The sequence below is a fragment of the Geospiza fortis genome, unplaced genomic scaffold, assembly GCF_000277835.1.
Source record: "Geospiza fortis unplaced genomic scaffold, GeoFor_1.0 scaffold100, whole genome shotgun sequence".
Lineage (NCBI taxonomy): Eukaryota > Metazoa > Chordata > Aves > Passeriformes > Thraupidae > Geospiza > Geospiza fortis.
In genome coordinates, this window is record NW_005054350.1 from 3,742,788 (window position 1) to 3,757,076 (window position 14,289).

Consider the following 14,289-nt stretch of genomic DNA (forward strand, 5'->3'; position numbering starts at 1 on the left):
TAATCCAGGAACCTGACGTGTAACTGGCACTGACCCGAGGGTATGGCAGGGGAGCTCGGCTCCAGAGAGCCCGTGGGGACTTTTGTGGAAGCCAGTGCTGGTGCCATGCACAAGTCAGCCAGCCCTAAGACAACACTAAGTAAATATTTCATTTCTGATGCAAGGAGCAGCTTTAGACAACTCTTCTCCCATACCAAAGCAATACATGAACCTCTCCAAAGGCTTTCCCACCCCTGCTGACAGTCATGCTTTCATCCCTCCAGCAGACATGCGCAGATATGCTGCAGCAAAGGTTTCCAAATGTACACACACCACCCAACTTTTCCCTCTTTTTGTGCAGAGCTCTGCCATAGCTGCACTCCCCTGCCTAGCAGAACAACACCAGGAGCTAGAACATCTTCTGTGTTCCTCATCCAGGAAGTGACATCACTCCTGAAAAGGACACAACAACTGACCAGCACCAAAGCCATCCGTTTTATTTTCCAGACATGGGCTGCTTTAAGCTCTAAGCTTCTGTTCCAAAATAGGAAGGGCTTTAGGTCCACATAAAAAAAGCAATGTAAATATCTGCTATTAATTTAATTTCAACAAATAGACATATTTTAAAGTAGGTTTATTCATTAGGATAATGTAATTTAGTTACACCCAAATTAAAGTTTACCTTCAAATCAACCAGAATATGAATGCTGAAAACTCCCTTAAGCTACAAACACTTGAAAATTACCAGATCAAAACAGTGACCAACATTTTACTCTTCATTTTTTTCAGAAGTTACTCATGCTCTTTAACAGCTTCCTGAGCACATGCTTGCCACTTGAACAAGTAAACATCCTTGCAACATTTGTTTCACTTCGTGTGCACGCCAAGAAATAAGTTAAAATGCCCTAACAGAGGGTTCTGTCAGAGAAGCACATACTACATCTGGACCAAACATGACAATTCTGTAAACATCAGACAAGACTAGAGTCATTACCAATATATATTTATGCATATTTAATAGGAAAGTTTCTGCAGTTATTGGAGTATGTTTACAGATAATGAGAAGCATTTCAAAGGATTTTAAAACCATTTTGTACCCATGTGGAAAAGAGTTGAAAAGGTTCAGTTACACTGGTAGTCAGTAGTTAACAGAAAGCATTTAGAAATGAGAGTCCTTTTGTGGTTCTCGTACTCTTGCTTTCTCCACTCAGGAAATTAAAAGTTTCTCTTTATGAAACCTCATCATTTGGATTTAAAATTTTCTGCTCATTTCTCATTTCAACTCTTCTGGTTATTGCATCAATTTCACATCACATCTTAATGGAGGGAGAAGAGCAAGGACCAGTGGAAGAGCATGGTCTCTTCATTCCAGCAGCCTATAAAAACCCTTCTTAGAGATAAGTAAGTATTTTCCAGCACCTTCAAGTAATCCCTGTCTCCACAGGGAGGGGAGGAAAGAGGAAAAACTAATAAATAACAAAATAAATTATACCCTTCTTCCCGCCAGAAAAACTATTTTAGGCTATTAACATCAATAGAAACTTTATCTTTGTTTGGATAGAAACATCTAAGAGGTCAAGTATCTGTGTGTCATGTTCAGGCAGCACCTAAGAAGAGTTAGTTCCACACAAGATGTAGCCTTTCAAGATGATCCTCTAGATATATATCAGATTCTACAGTATCATGTTCTGACTCATGTAGCTCCCTTTAACTGGCCATAAGACATTATCAGATTACAAAACAGACAAAAATCAGTGCTCTAGGACCTATCAGCCCTTTACAGAACAAAGGTTCACACAGAAAACCCTTAATCCCACACATGCTTTTTTTTCAAGCTTTTCAGTTTGAGATGGTGTAACTATAACATGCCCTCTCTACCTTTATTTGAAAAGGTGCATTTAGACTGCTTTGAATGTGCTAAACATTTTGTTTCCAGTGTTAAACTGTTCAAATGAAAAGAGCATCTGCAGGAGGTCAGTTTAAACTTCAGCAGGCAACAAGAGCTGCCTGGAGATGATGGATGAGGTTACTTTTCCGGCGATCCAGTATTCTTATAAATGGATAAACCCTCTGCAGATCAGCCTTGGGAGGGAGCTCTACAGAGCAGTCTGCAGTTCTGTCAGTTACTTGGTTTTATTTGGTGAACCCAAAGATTTGGCTTTATTTTTCCGTGGACGCTGCTGCCATGGCTGGTTTGATCCCCTCGCGCGTGGACTTCAGCTCTTCCAGTTCTGTGTTTAGTTTGCTGATCACCCACTCCAGGGCATCCCGGCCCTGCCAGAAAAACACCAGGATTTAGGATCAGAACAAACACACCACCACTGCTCATGCTTCTATAGTTCTTCCTCTGTCAGACATGAAACTCGCTTTAAAATCAATGCCATGCTCTGCATAGTTTGACAAGAGATTATATTGATAATTTCTTAGCATCTTCTTATGGAAACTTCACTGCAGAGGCATTTGCTTCACCCCTAAGCCAGAAGCAAATGCAATGCTGCTGTGAGCTCCCGGTAGCACAAGGCCTAATTCAGCAGTCAAGTTTCCTTACCTAAGAGAATTGCTGGTTTTGCTGTTTGCTGCTCCCACCACCCAAAGAATATTATGGCAAAATCCAGGTACTGTTCTCAGCTTTATTAGCCAAGTTACAGAGAAAGTTTTTGAGAAGATCCAGGGAAATGAAAGTCTTCCAGTGCTCTTTGAAGTAGCACCTAAGTGATCTGATACTAATCAAGAGTTCAGAGGTGGACTCACACTGAATTCTACATTTGTACACAGCAACTTTTCAGCAGCTAAATCAGACTAATTGAGAGTTGCACATTTTATATCAAGGTATGGGAATGTGTCAGTCTCAGAACTGACAGCCAGTGCTTCAGTAAGAGCTGGAGAACCAGGGCAATAAGCCTGGCAAAAGTCTTTCACCTGAAGAAGACTCTAGCAGCTGCACACCAGTGACCACAGGATGCAGCCAGCAGCACAATGAAGTCAAGAGAAAGACTTTAACTAAACAAAAGTCAAGATTTTAGAACTCTGCAAGCTCAGAACAGCAGCTTTTGTCAAAGCAAGCAGATGGGATCAGACCAGAAGAACACTGGCCTTTTTTCACTTAGAGAGAAGTCAAGAGACATTCACCTCTATTACTCTACTAAGAATAAGAAATACAAACAATGGAGAGCAGTAAGTGGGAGCCACTTGGCTCTGGCCAAGTTTAGAATTCTGGAGATAAAGGTTTGAGCCCAAAAAGTCACAAATGTTCAGGAGAGCCACTGTCAGTGTTGAAGCCTTCAGTAGACATTGGCAGAAGGGACAAGCACGGCCTCCTCTGCACAGTGTTGTGTTCCAAACTGTGATGTGATAATTTTGTTGTATTCATTAAAGGTGATACAGTGCACAGAAACATCACAGTGTCCTGAATCCACTGCTGTCCTTTATGGACTACTAAGCATGAAAAAGAATCTGCATAAGCAACTTTGAAAACCTAAGGGAAAAATAAAGTCAGAAGAAAGCTCACACACTCTTCAAGGATTTTTTTTGCCAGGCTAGAAACATCAGTCTGGAATAATATGAAAAGCCCAGATCCAGAGTGCAAAGTGTGACTTATTAAAAGAAATAAAGTTTTACTGTGAATAGGAGCACAGTTATCTCAAGACTCCCTTGAGATGACTCACTAAGGTCAGTGAAGGGCTGACTCCGTTTCTCTTTGGGTTTTCCATATTCCAGGGACTCACAGAATAAACACTAATTGCTACTTCTGCACTGGCAGGCAGTCCTTAAACTGAGAAAAGTCATCCAGGTATCACAATAAAGTGTTCAGCTCTTGGTCAAGGCTCAGAAAGGAAGATTAGGCTCCACCCCAAATTACCTCAAGAACTAGGATGTCTAAGTTAATTAGTTAAAGAGATGTCTTTAAAAGATACTAATAATGTTCAAGAAAGCACAATTGAACTTGTCCACTTCAAGTACAGGTTGCTGATAAAAGACCTTAGAAGGGATGATTTAATTCTGAGCTCCTTCCATTTGAGCACCAAAGTGACTGTTCTTCAGTAGGGAGTAATTTCCAACTTCTCCACAGGCTGTGCAAGGCCTGGGAATGCCAGCAAAGCACAAATAAAAGCACCCAGACATGGGCAAGCTACTACACAGCAACAAGGTGTAACCAGCTGTGAATTAACAGAGTGCTCACTGAGGAAGAAGTGGGGGGCAGGGAGGGGGAATCATCTTTCAGTAAGCAGACATTTGGACCTTTAAAAGTTGGGTTTAAATATCCTCTCTGAGGTGACACAGGCACACAGAACTGAGACAGCAACAGCTTGGATGTTACATTTGTTATATTGCTCAAAGAAGACTTGACAGAAGGTAAAATATCCTGGCCATAGAAAACAATCAGTAGAAAAACACTGAGACTCTTTTCAGGCCCTGACTTGAAACAATCACATCTTTGTGTCTTACTTGACATCTTTGTGGATGAGATAAATTCATTTTAAAAATCCATGGCATTCAACTGGGGCACCAAGATATTTCCTCCAGTTTTTGAGAGTACATAGGTCTGTGTATATCTCCTTAGACTTGCATACACTACATGCCATATTTTGCAGCTAAGAATAAACTCATGATTTTAGCAAGGAAGACTTCAGGAACATTCTGTACAGGAAATTAAGTTAGAAATCTCAAGCAGATCCAAAGCCTCCAAGTGCTACAAAACTACCCAGTTACCAGAAAGAATCTGACAGAGGACTGTCTATAAAGTGTCATACTGTACAACAAGTTCTGCAGTCAGTCATTAAGCAAGCACACTCATCCCCAGGCATGCACGGTGTGTTATTCATTATTGCAGGTGTCAGCAGCATGACGTGGCTGGCAGGACAAGCGCTGCATATGAAGATTTGTGGGTAGAGCTTAATGACTGATAAGTGCTGAGCCTTTGTACTTGATGTTTTCCAGAAAAACAGCCATAAAAGCTTAGTGGAATGAGAACATAAAAGCAAACACTCATGGCATACATGGATCTCAAAGTAAGCAGTGTAAAAAGCCCAACCTTCTTAACTAGGAGAAGCAGCAAAATGGATTTTTTTCTTTTTAAGAAATCTTATTGGTTGAAGCAGAAGCCAATACAGGAATGACAGGGACAGGCTACACTGACTAGCAGAAGAAAAACAATCTGCACAGAGATCTCATAGAGGCAAATACACTCAGTTCTCTAACCCTGAACTCGGACTTGTTCATAGTTATATAACTGCAGGGACGTGTCACTACCAAAATTAATATAACTACAAGACCAATGAAAAACAGGAACAGTCTGGCATCCTGACAGCTTCAAGCTCTGCACAGATTTCCTCAGAAGGGCAACACTACTCCTCAGGCAGAAGAAAAGCAAATACAATTCCGCTACACAAAACATTACCCCGTTAGGCAACTTGTTTCAAGAAATCAATTTCATATCCTCAGAACACAGTTCTGCTTCGTTTTTATAAAGCCAATTCCACTCACTAGCCAATTTATTAATTTCTCTAGGTACCAGCCTTATGTACTGAAATGACAGAAACTAGGTCCAGATCAAACACCCAGTGGAGGGACTCCTCACATCCCTAGCTGTCTGCAGTCTTCAAGCCATAAGCAAGGCTGTGTGGCACATGGCTGCAGCACCTTGGCTGCCCAGTGGCACAAGCACGGATTCATGGATCCAGCCTGGACTGGGGCTACGCTCACCCTCCACAACTGCAGGGCAAGGAGCAGCTCTGCCATTCCTGTATGCAAGGTGTGTGAAACAGACATGCAGGGTCATTTATGGAATCCACGTGACAACAGTCCATGCAGATATTCGCTAGAAAGCTGAAATGCTGTACCAAGAAGGAGAATGCTGGCATTACCACTAGTTAGTACAAACTGCAGGTGTGGAGAACTGCTAGCTTAGAGCACTCTCAGAATTTTGAATTATCCACTCAATAGCATCCCACCCCTAGAGTAACACAAAAAGATTTACAACAAACAGCAAATGATTTTTTCATCGTCATTAAAAATAATAATGCATCACCTGCCACAGCTGCCTCAGAGCAAAGTCTCAATAATTCCTATTTCTTCAGAACAACAAAACATTTTTCAGTAACTGTCATGAAGTTTAAGAGGGGTGTTTAGAGCACAGAGGCACAGCACAGCATGCAAGAAGAGCCAGTAGTAGCACAGAAGGTACTGGTTAGCAAGGAAAGGGCTGGTAACAGCAATTACAAATTCCTGCCAAGTTCAAAATCTGTAGAGACTTTTCAGTGAAACACACAGGACAAGAAGATCTTTCTGATTTGCAAGAAGCTTGTAAGCCAGTGCCTTCCCTGAAAATGGCAGAATGGAGCAATCTTTAAAAGGAATTGAGCTCTCTCACAGGCAACAGCTCAGCAGGTACCAAAAATATTTACAGTTTCTCTAATTTCAAAAGAGATATGTAAATGTAGCCAATGCCTCCAGAGGAATTTTGTCATCATTTTTAAGTGTGCCTAACTTGATCTGGCACACAAGCTTTGCTACCTCTGGGTCAGCCTGAAATTTGGTTGTGAGCCAGGGTTTGTTCCTCTTTCAAGAATATACACTCACACAGACTTTTAAATGGAAACCGGATCAGAACAGAACTGGAATTCAACTGAAATACCTTCCATAAAACAGAGAGCACCCAGCTAGGTAAAGGTACTCTTCAGTGTCTAGAAATGATCCATCACTCCTTCCCCATGCCATGATTTAACAAATTTTCCTCTTACCTTAGGAGAAGCACACAGAAGGGTGGAAAAGAAGGCTTTCTCCTCTCTGATCTAGTTGGTCCTACCAAGTTGGCTTACACTGGCTTGGTCAAGGAGCATCCCTCACAAGGATGAAGGGGTGGCCAAAGCACAGGATTTCTAGCCTAGCAGGAGTTACCTGGGGCAGATTCCCACTGTGCTGAACGCCTCCAGCAATGCAGAACACAATCTCAAACTCCTAACAGCACTCATCCAGCTGTTAGGCAGCAAGGCCTATGCTTCTCTCGCAATTCCATTTTTTCTCAAAAAAACTGTAGGACAAAGTGCTCAAGAATAAGCACTCCCACAGCTCTGCCTGTGCTGAAGAGCAGCTCCAGGGCTCCAGGCAAAATAGAAAAAGTAAGCACAGGACAGAGCAGTCAGTGCAGCATTACCCAGGTGAGCCAGCACAGTCTCACCTCCTCAAAGAATACACTTCTGTTTACACTAAATTACTTTTAGCCGAAGGCAAGGAGACAGCTCAATGATGGATATGAACTGGAACAACTGACAAAAGCAGCATAGAAAATATGCTGGTATTAACTGATAAATCCACATTATAAAGGCTGAATGTGAAGTTACATTTTCTACTAGCACTAGCTCCTATAAATAGGTTGCTGAGGTTCTATAAAAAAATCAATTGAAACACTGGCCACAAAATCTGGAGAAATTAAATATAACATTCAACACACACCACTGACAATTACTACTTCAAAAGAAAGAGTGATTGGGTGGGGAAGAGAGGGAGAAAACAGAATAAAGATGTACCTTTCTGGCATTAGAAGATATAGTATTTGCCATCAAGCTTTCCAGGTAACTGCTCAAGCTAATGCCTTTAACAGTAATAATTGCTTCTTGGGTTAGCACAGTCCTGTAAGGGAATAAGGAAAGGTTAACACCTGAGGTGAACTGGACTAACAAATTGTCTCCTAGACACAAAGATGCACACAAATTTCCCTACTTACTTTTCTGGGTTTTCTGGATGAGGTGTGTAAACCAGTCTCTCGTCAACAGACACCAAGTTCGTGAGTGTAATCTTAAGAACAAAAACAGAGCTGAAATCCTCACTTCCCACCTTTCATTTTTCTGTTATCAGCAGCACTCAATACTTAATAGCAGAGCACTCAATTTAACGTCAAAATACTGTACACGGACTATAAAACCCAGAACACAGTCAATAGAAAGACCTATAAAGGGTGACACATTTCTCCTATCCTTGATCTAATTATAGCAAAGATCCTATTCACAGGACAGAGCACCAACAGCTTTCTCTGAATGTCCAGTCTGATTTATGGACAGTGGTTAAGAGAGGCTCTTCCAGACCCCCATAGCACCACCTGGATTAGACAGAAAATTCATACTCAGGAAGGACAAGGCCTCTTGTACAGAGACAAGGCTCTCCTACAGACAATCCCACGTTAAATCTGAGATCTATGAGTTACCAGGATACCAAAATCTAGCACAATGCTTCATTCACATTCTATGAAAAAAGGCATTTCACATTAAAACTTTTGTTGGAAATGACAGAACTTATTCATCTAAAAGTCAAACTATTTTACATGCATTCTGAGAAATAATCCTACATTAAAAGCAGAATTACAAATGTTTGATGATGAAGTATCTAAATTAGGAGAAGAAGAAAAAGGGAAGGGAAAAAGAGTCATCTAAAACACTGATTAAGACCTGTAAAATGTTGCCTCCAATGAAAGACACAGCTACACTTCTAATCTAAATGTTAAGAGCAAAACATCCAACTTCCAGAACTATCAGAAACTTCTTAAGCCACCACTCACATTAGTTGAGCAAAGCTCCATCTTCTTTTCCACTGGATCTACCACAGAATGCTCCTCTATGTAAGTCAGAGTTCTACTTGTTCCTAATATCTGAAGGGGGAAAAAAATGTTAAGTACCAACATCCAACAAATAAACTGAACCTTAAAACACGTAAGTGCCCAGTTCTCAGTGACCCCAAATAAACAGAAATCCATGGATATCAGAGGATTGTGATCAGTGGTGAGACTTCATTGTGTAGATTGTATCAGCCACAGAGCATGGCACAGACCAGCCTGGAAGGCATTGACAGACACACACACACAAATTTCAGTTTTTACTTCTAAGTCAGCTCCAATTCACAGGATGACATAAAAGGGATCCCACCCTTCATAAAGAATGAAGGCTGCAAAAATGTACCGCTTTGACAATACTGGGCAATCCCCACTCCGTGCTGAGCAGACGGTGACTGTGCAGCCTCCCCTGGTTATCCAGGCTCCTGTCAAGGACATCTACTCCCACCACACAGGGATTCATGGGGTTGGGGTACTTCCTCATAGCAGCTTTGATCACAGTATCCCAGGGATGCCTGAGGAAGGAAGAGGGGAGAGTATCTGTAAGTATTTTATATTGAATCGCAAATAATCCCATGATACTAAATCAGGATATAGGTTGTGCAATATGGGACAGGCTGTGCAGCTTCATAGCTCCCAGAAGTCCCTCTGGAATACAGTTATGCTTGGAAAGGCAATACTGATACAAAAACAGAAGAAAAAATAAATTCTTCTCTCCAGACTGAAGCAAGGAATTATTAGCACAAGACTAAGAAAAACGAAGGCAAGGGACAACAGTCACTCACTGCTACAAGTGACATTCCAAGTGGTGCCCACAGAGATGGTGGGAATCTCAGCTCATTCCAGAACTCCACCAGGAAAGCAACCTCACCTAACACTTAAGCTTGCCCTGCTTGGAGAAGAGGGCTAGACTACATGACCTCCAGGAGTCTACTCCACACAAATTTTTCTGTAATTCTAAGCATACCAAATAAAATAAAGAGGATGTCACCAGCTTCTGCTCCTTCCTATAGAAAAAAAAAAAAAGAAGCAAAGTGAAATTAAATTCTACTAAAAAAAAAAAATGATTGGGAAAGAAACAGATTTTTAGAAAGCCCACCAGCTCACAGCCTGATGTCTGCACCTACACTGCTGCTTCCAGCACTTTGTTAGCATGAATTCCACTTCTGGATACTCTTCTCAGAACTGTTCTACTGTTCTTACAAAACAAAGTTTGATAACCCCAGATTCCTGGGATTGGAGCAGTCCTACTACACAAGGCCAGACTGTCCACACAGCACTTCAGGTACTTCAGATATTTCCTTCTGAAACAGAGGAGCCTACAGAAACCATGGACTTGATCCAACAGAGAAATTCTGTCCCTAATTATTTCTATATTCAGAATAACTGACTGTCCCAACATAATAGCCTTAAAGCCTTTAAAGGTATGTTTAAAAATTCAACAATTGGCATCTAATCTAAGAAGGCTTAGGGGTGCCAACTTGTATTTAAGAGTTGCACTTGGGACCCTAAATGGATTTTATTTTAGTCTTAAAATAGACTGGTACAGAAAGGCACTGACAGTACAGCACTACAAGAACAAACAGAAAGTTGGAAAAATAAGTTATTTTTCTAACAAGAAAAGTGTCAGAAAGCTTTACTGGTGCAAGCAGGAGAAATAAGAGCCCTCAATTCCTGCAGCAGAAGGAGAGCTGGAGGATTACTCCTTGTTCCATCTTTGGTGACTCTACACCTCCATCAACAGAAGATACACAAACTGAAAATGACAAAATTCTGTTAAACGTCCCTAAGGGATTGAGTCAGAGAGCTGATAAGGCACAACAACATTTTATTAACCATTCAAATTAACTACCTACACCCACACACATTACGCCATAAGACGTGGATGTTCTAATACAGAACTTGATGAGAAAATGTCAAATAAAAATAGCTTTTGCATTCCCTAGGTGACAGATACTCATCTCAGACTCGGGAGTTGTGTCATGCTCGAGCAGCCTCTGCCTGATATTTCCTGCTAGAAACCACAGTTCGCTTACACCAGAGCAGTGCTGAAGCGGAGCACCGAGTACCTGCATCAGTGCAAGGAATTCAGCTGCGCTGAGCTAATTAAAGAAATTCAGAGCAACACATCTGGGATATTTTGTAAATACGTGAAGAACTATCACCCCCGGTGCTCTTCGGGCCTCAAGACTTTGGGAACACCTGTAGCAGAGGAATGATCGGCGGTGGCATTCCCAGGGCGGCACGGGCACTGCCAGGAATCACCGGCGGTGGCATTCCCGAGCTGCACGGGCCCTGCGGAGCCGGCTGCCGGGACAGCTCGCTACACAGCTCCCGATACTTTTCCCCGTCGCTTCCTCGTTAGGCGGAGCTGGAAGCGGAGGGCCAGAACCGCGTTCCATGCAGAAAAGCAATGATGGAGAGAACACTTATTCAGAGCTGGCTGCTGGGCACACAGCGGCACACCTGAGGCTAAGGGACACCGTCACTCTGCCCACACCTCTTGGAACATATCGTAGGCTACATCGCTAGTTTGGGATTTATTTTTGGTTAGGGTGTGAAAGTTATTTTTCCTAAGCACCCAGCCCTTCACCAAGCCACCACGCTGTGGGGCCAGCTCTACCACTCCATCCTGCTGGAATGCTATTCCCGAGACAGGGGAAGCCCAGGCGCGGGGTCCGGCCGCGCAGGAAGCAGCTCGAGACGACGCAGGACCGGCACCACCGGAGCCCGTTCCCGGCCTCCCTCCTCCTCCTCCTCCTCCTCCCGCGCCGCAGCATTCCCATTTCCGCCGTCACCCCGGCGGGACCCGGCTCGCCCCGCACGGCCCGGCTCGGTGAAGCGCCGGGGTCGCTCCGAGCCCTCCTCGCCCGGCCCCTCACCCGAACACGTGCTCCGAGCTCCAGATCTTCATGGCCGCTCCCGGTGCGTCCCTCAGAGCCCGGCGCCAGGGAGGGCGCGCGGCGGCGGTGCCCGGCTGACTGACAGTCTCGCGCCGGCCCGGCGCCGCGGAAGAGGCGACGCAGCGCACATGCGCAGGAGCGCGCGCCGGCCGGGCCCGGTGTGACGGCGTCCCGGGCTGGGAGCGACTCTCGGGGGTCATCCAAGTCCGGTTCGCAGCACAGGACAGCCCCAGGAATCACCCCGTGTGCCCCACGCGTTATCCGAACCCTTCTCGAACTCTGTCAGGCTTGGTGCTGTGACCATTTTCCTGAGGGCCTGTTCCAGTGCTCAACCAGCCTCTATGTAAAGAACCTTTTCATGATATCCAACCTAAACCTCCCCTGATACAGTTCGTGCTGGAATGGCGCATCCTGAGAAAGCAGTTCTGTATTACCATTGACTGGCTGTTCCCCAGGTCCTCACAAACCAACCCTCAGCACCAGCTGCTCAGTGCGAAGGAGAGTTGGAGCTCCCAGAACAGCTCTGGTGGAGAGCTGCAAATATGATGGAGTTGGAGCATCTCTCTCATGAGGGAGGAAGGGCTGAGGGACCGAGGCCTGTTCAGCCTCCAGAAGAGATGGCTGAGAGAGAACCCCATCAATGTTTATATGTACTCAGGGGGTGCCCAGAGGATGGATCCAAGCTCTGCTTGGTGGTGCCAAGCATTAGGACAAGAGGCAACAGGCAGAAACTGATGCACAGGAAGCTCTATCCAACTAAATACAAGGAAGAACTTGTTTGCTGTGTGGGTGACCGAGCACTGGAACAGATTGCCCAGAGAGGCTGTGCAGTCTCCCTTACTGGAGATATTCAGGAACCATGGATGCAACTCTGTGCCATGTGCTCTGGGATGACCCTGCTTGAGCAGGGAGGTTGGACCTGATGAGCCACTGTGGTCCCTTCCTTTCCCATTTTGTGATTCTGGGGTTCTGTGAGCTACCAGTGTTTTGGTTTAATCAAACCAGGAGTTTTGATTAAATACCCCAATGACAGCCATGGGGGTGACACACAGCCAGGGACATCATGTGCAGGGCTGTGCCCAGGGATGAAGTGATTGTTGAGGAATACATGTGGAGCAGTAGCTGTGTTTGCAAGCTGCAGATGGAGATGTAGATGGAGCTCTTGGTGGGAGCCTGAGACAAGAGGCCATGAACTGCCAATCCTTTGGTGGTGCCAGCCAGGTGAATGGACACTGGGGGACACAGCAGGGGCAAAGACTCATGAGTAACAGTCAGATTTGCATGTGGCTTGGACTGTGGGGGTATAAAAGCTAGGGGTTCCTTTGTTGGGGTCCCTTCTCAGAGGCACAAGCTGGGGCTGTTTCTGTGTTACTGCACCTTTAATAAATTGCTTTATGGAACGAGACATTTCAGACTCTGCCATGAGCAATGTGGGGTGGATCCAGTAAGGAAACCTGGCCTGATTGTGTGAGGGGGGTCAAGTGGGGCACCTGTGGGTGCACTGGAGCTGCCTGCTGGAAAGGGGCTCTGCTCCCAGCAGTGAAAGCCTCTGGCCTTGGGAATGTGAGTGACAGAGAGTCTTGTGAATGGTCAGACTGGGATGTTTCCTTAACAGTGATAACACCAAATGCCTGAGTTCACCTAGAGGACTTTGCACAGACTCATTCTACAGCAAACACATTGATATGAAATGCCTTACATAATGGGGCAAAACCAGGAGACAGGTTTCCTTATTTCCTACCTCCAGGCTTTGTAGAACATTTCTGCCGGCTAAACCAGCCCTGGCAGCAGGGAGACCCGCCCTTCTCAGTGAGGCTGGCCAGCCTAGGCTGGCCTCAGCCGAGCCTGCCCTGCTGACTCACCCACACCCTTGAGTCAGCAAAGGGACTGGGACAAGCTGGAAAGATGGGCTGGGACCAATGGCATGAAAAATAAATGCTGGGTCCTGCACTTTGGCCACAATAACCCCATGCAGCACTACAGGCTGCGGTCAGAGTGCTGAGAAAGTGACTCAGTGGAAGAGGATCTGAGGGTGCTGGTCAACCAGAGCTGAACATGAGCCAGCTGTGCCCAGGTGGCCAAGGAGGTCAGTGGAACCCTGGCCTGTATCAGACACGGTGTGGCCAGCAGGAGCAGGGCAGGGATTGTCCCCCTGAATTCAGCACTGGTGGGGCCACTCCTTAAATATTGGGTTCAGTTCTGGCCCTCAGTTCAGAAGGACATTGAGGTGCTGGAGCGTGCCCAGAGCAGGGCAATGAAGCTGGGGAAGGGTCTGGAGCCCATGTCCTGTGAGGAGCAGCTGAGGGAGCTGGGGGTGTTTAGCCTGGAGAAGAGGCGGCTCGGGGGTGACCTTATCTCCCTCTACAGCTGCCTGAAAGGAGGCTTTGGCCAGGTGGGGGTCGGTCTCTTCTCCCGAGCAAGCAGGACGAGAGCACATAACTTCAAACTGCGCCAGGGGAGGTTCAGGTTGGACATTAGGGAGAAATTCCTCAGGAAAGGGTGATAAATATCGGAACGGGCTGCTTAGAGAGGTGGTGCTGTGACTGTCCCTGGAGGTGTTCAAGGAGAGCTCGGACGTGGCACTTGGTGCCATGGTCTAGTTGACGTGGTGGTGCTGGGTCACAGGCTGCACTGGATGATCCCGGAAATCTTTTCCGACCTGCTGGATTCCGGGATTCAGAGAAACGCGTCCGCCCCCGAGCAGGCGGGGCTCCCGTGGTGACGACGGTGGGCGTGGTCAGAAGACGGAGCGTGATCCTTTGGGGGCGTGGCCTCCGCCAGGGGGCGGGGCCAGGCGTGCCCTTC

General features: G+C 45.5%; 2 protein-coding genes across 2 annotated transcripts in view; one reads left to right on the top strand and one right to left on the bottom strand.

The window, feature by feature from the left end:
- Positions 1-598: 598 nt before the first annotated feature.
- PRELID3A (PRELI domain containing 3A) lies at positions 599-11,581 on the bottom strand. The gene is made up of 6 exons (XM_005423339.2): positions 11,464-11,581; positions 8,928-9,096; positions 8,531-8,620; positions 7,703-7,773; positions 7,506-7,608; positions 599-2,253 (listed from the first exon to the last, which is right to left on the bottom strand). Exons 1-6 carry the CDS (start codon positions 11,493-11,495, stop codon positions 2,140-2,142), a joined length of 579 nt encoding a protein of 192 aa, XP_005423396.1. The 5' UTR covers positions 11,496-11,581; the 3' UTR covers positions 599-2,139.
- Positions 11,582-12,672: 1,091 nt separating this feature from the next.
- Positions 12,673-14,289, top strand: part of AFG3L2 (AFG3 like matrix AAA peptidase subunit 2) — a 26,561-nt gene continuing 24,944 nt past the window's right edge. The window contains exons 1-2 of the mRNA XM_031058867.1: positions 12,673-12,705; positions 14,110-14,278. Coding sequence (XP_030914727.1) covers positions 12,673-12,705; positions 14,110-14,278 — 202 coding nt within the window. The remainder of the gene's footprint in view (positions 12,706-14,109; positions 14,279-14,289) is intronic.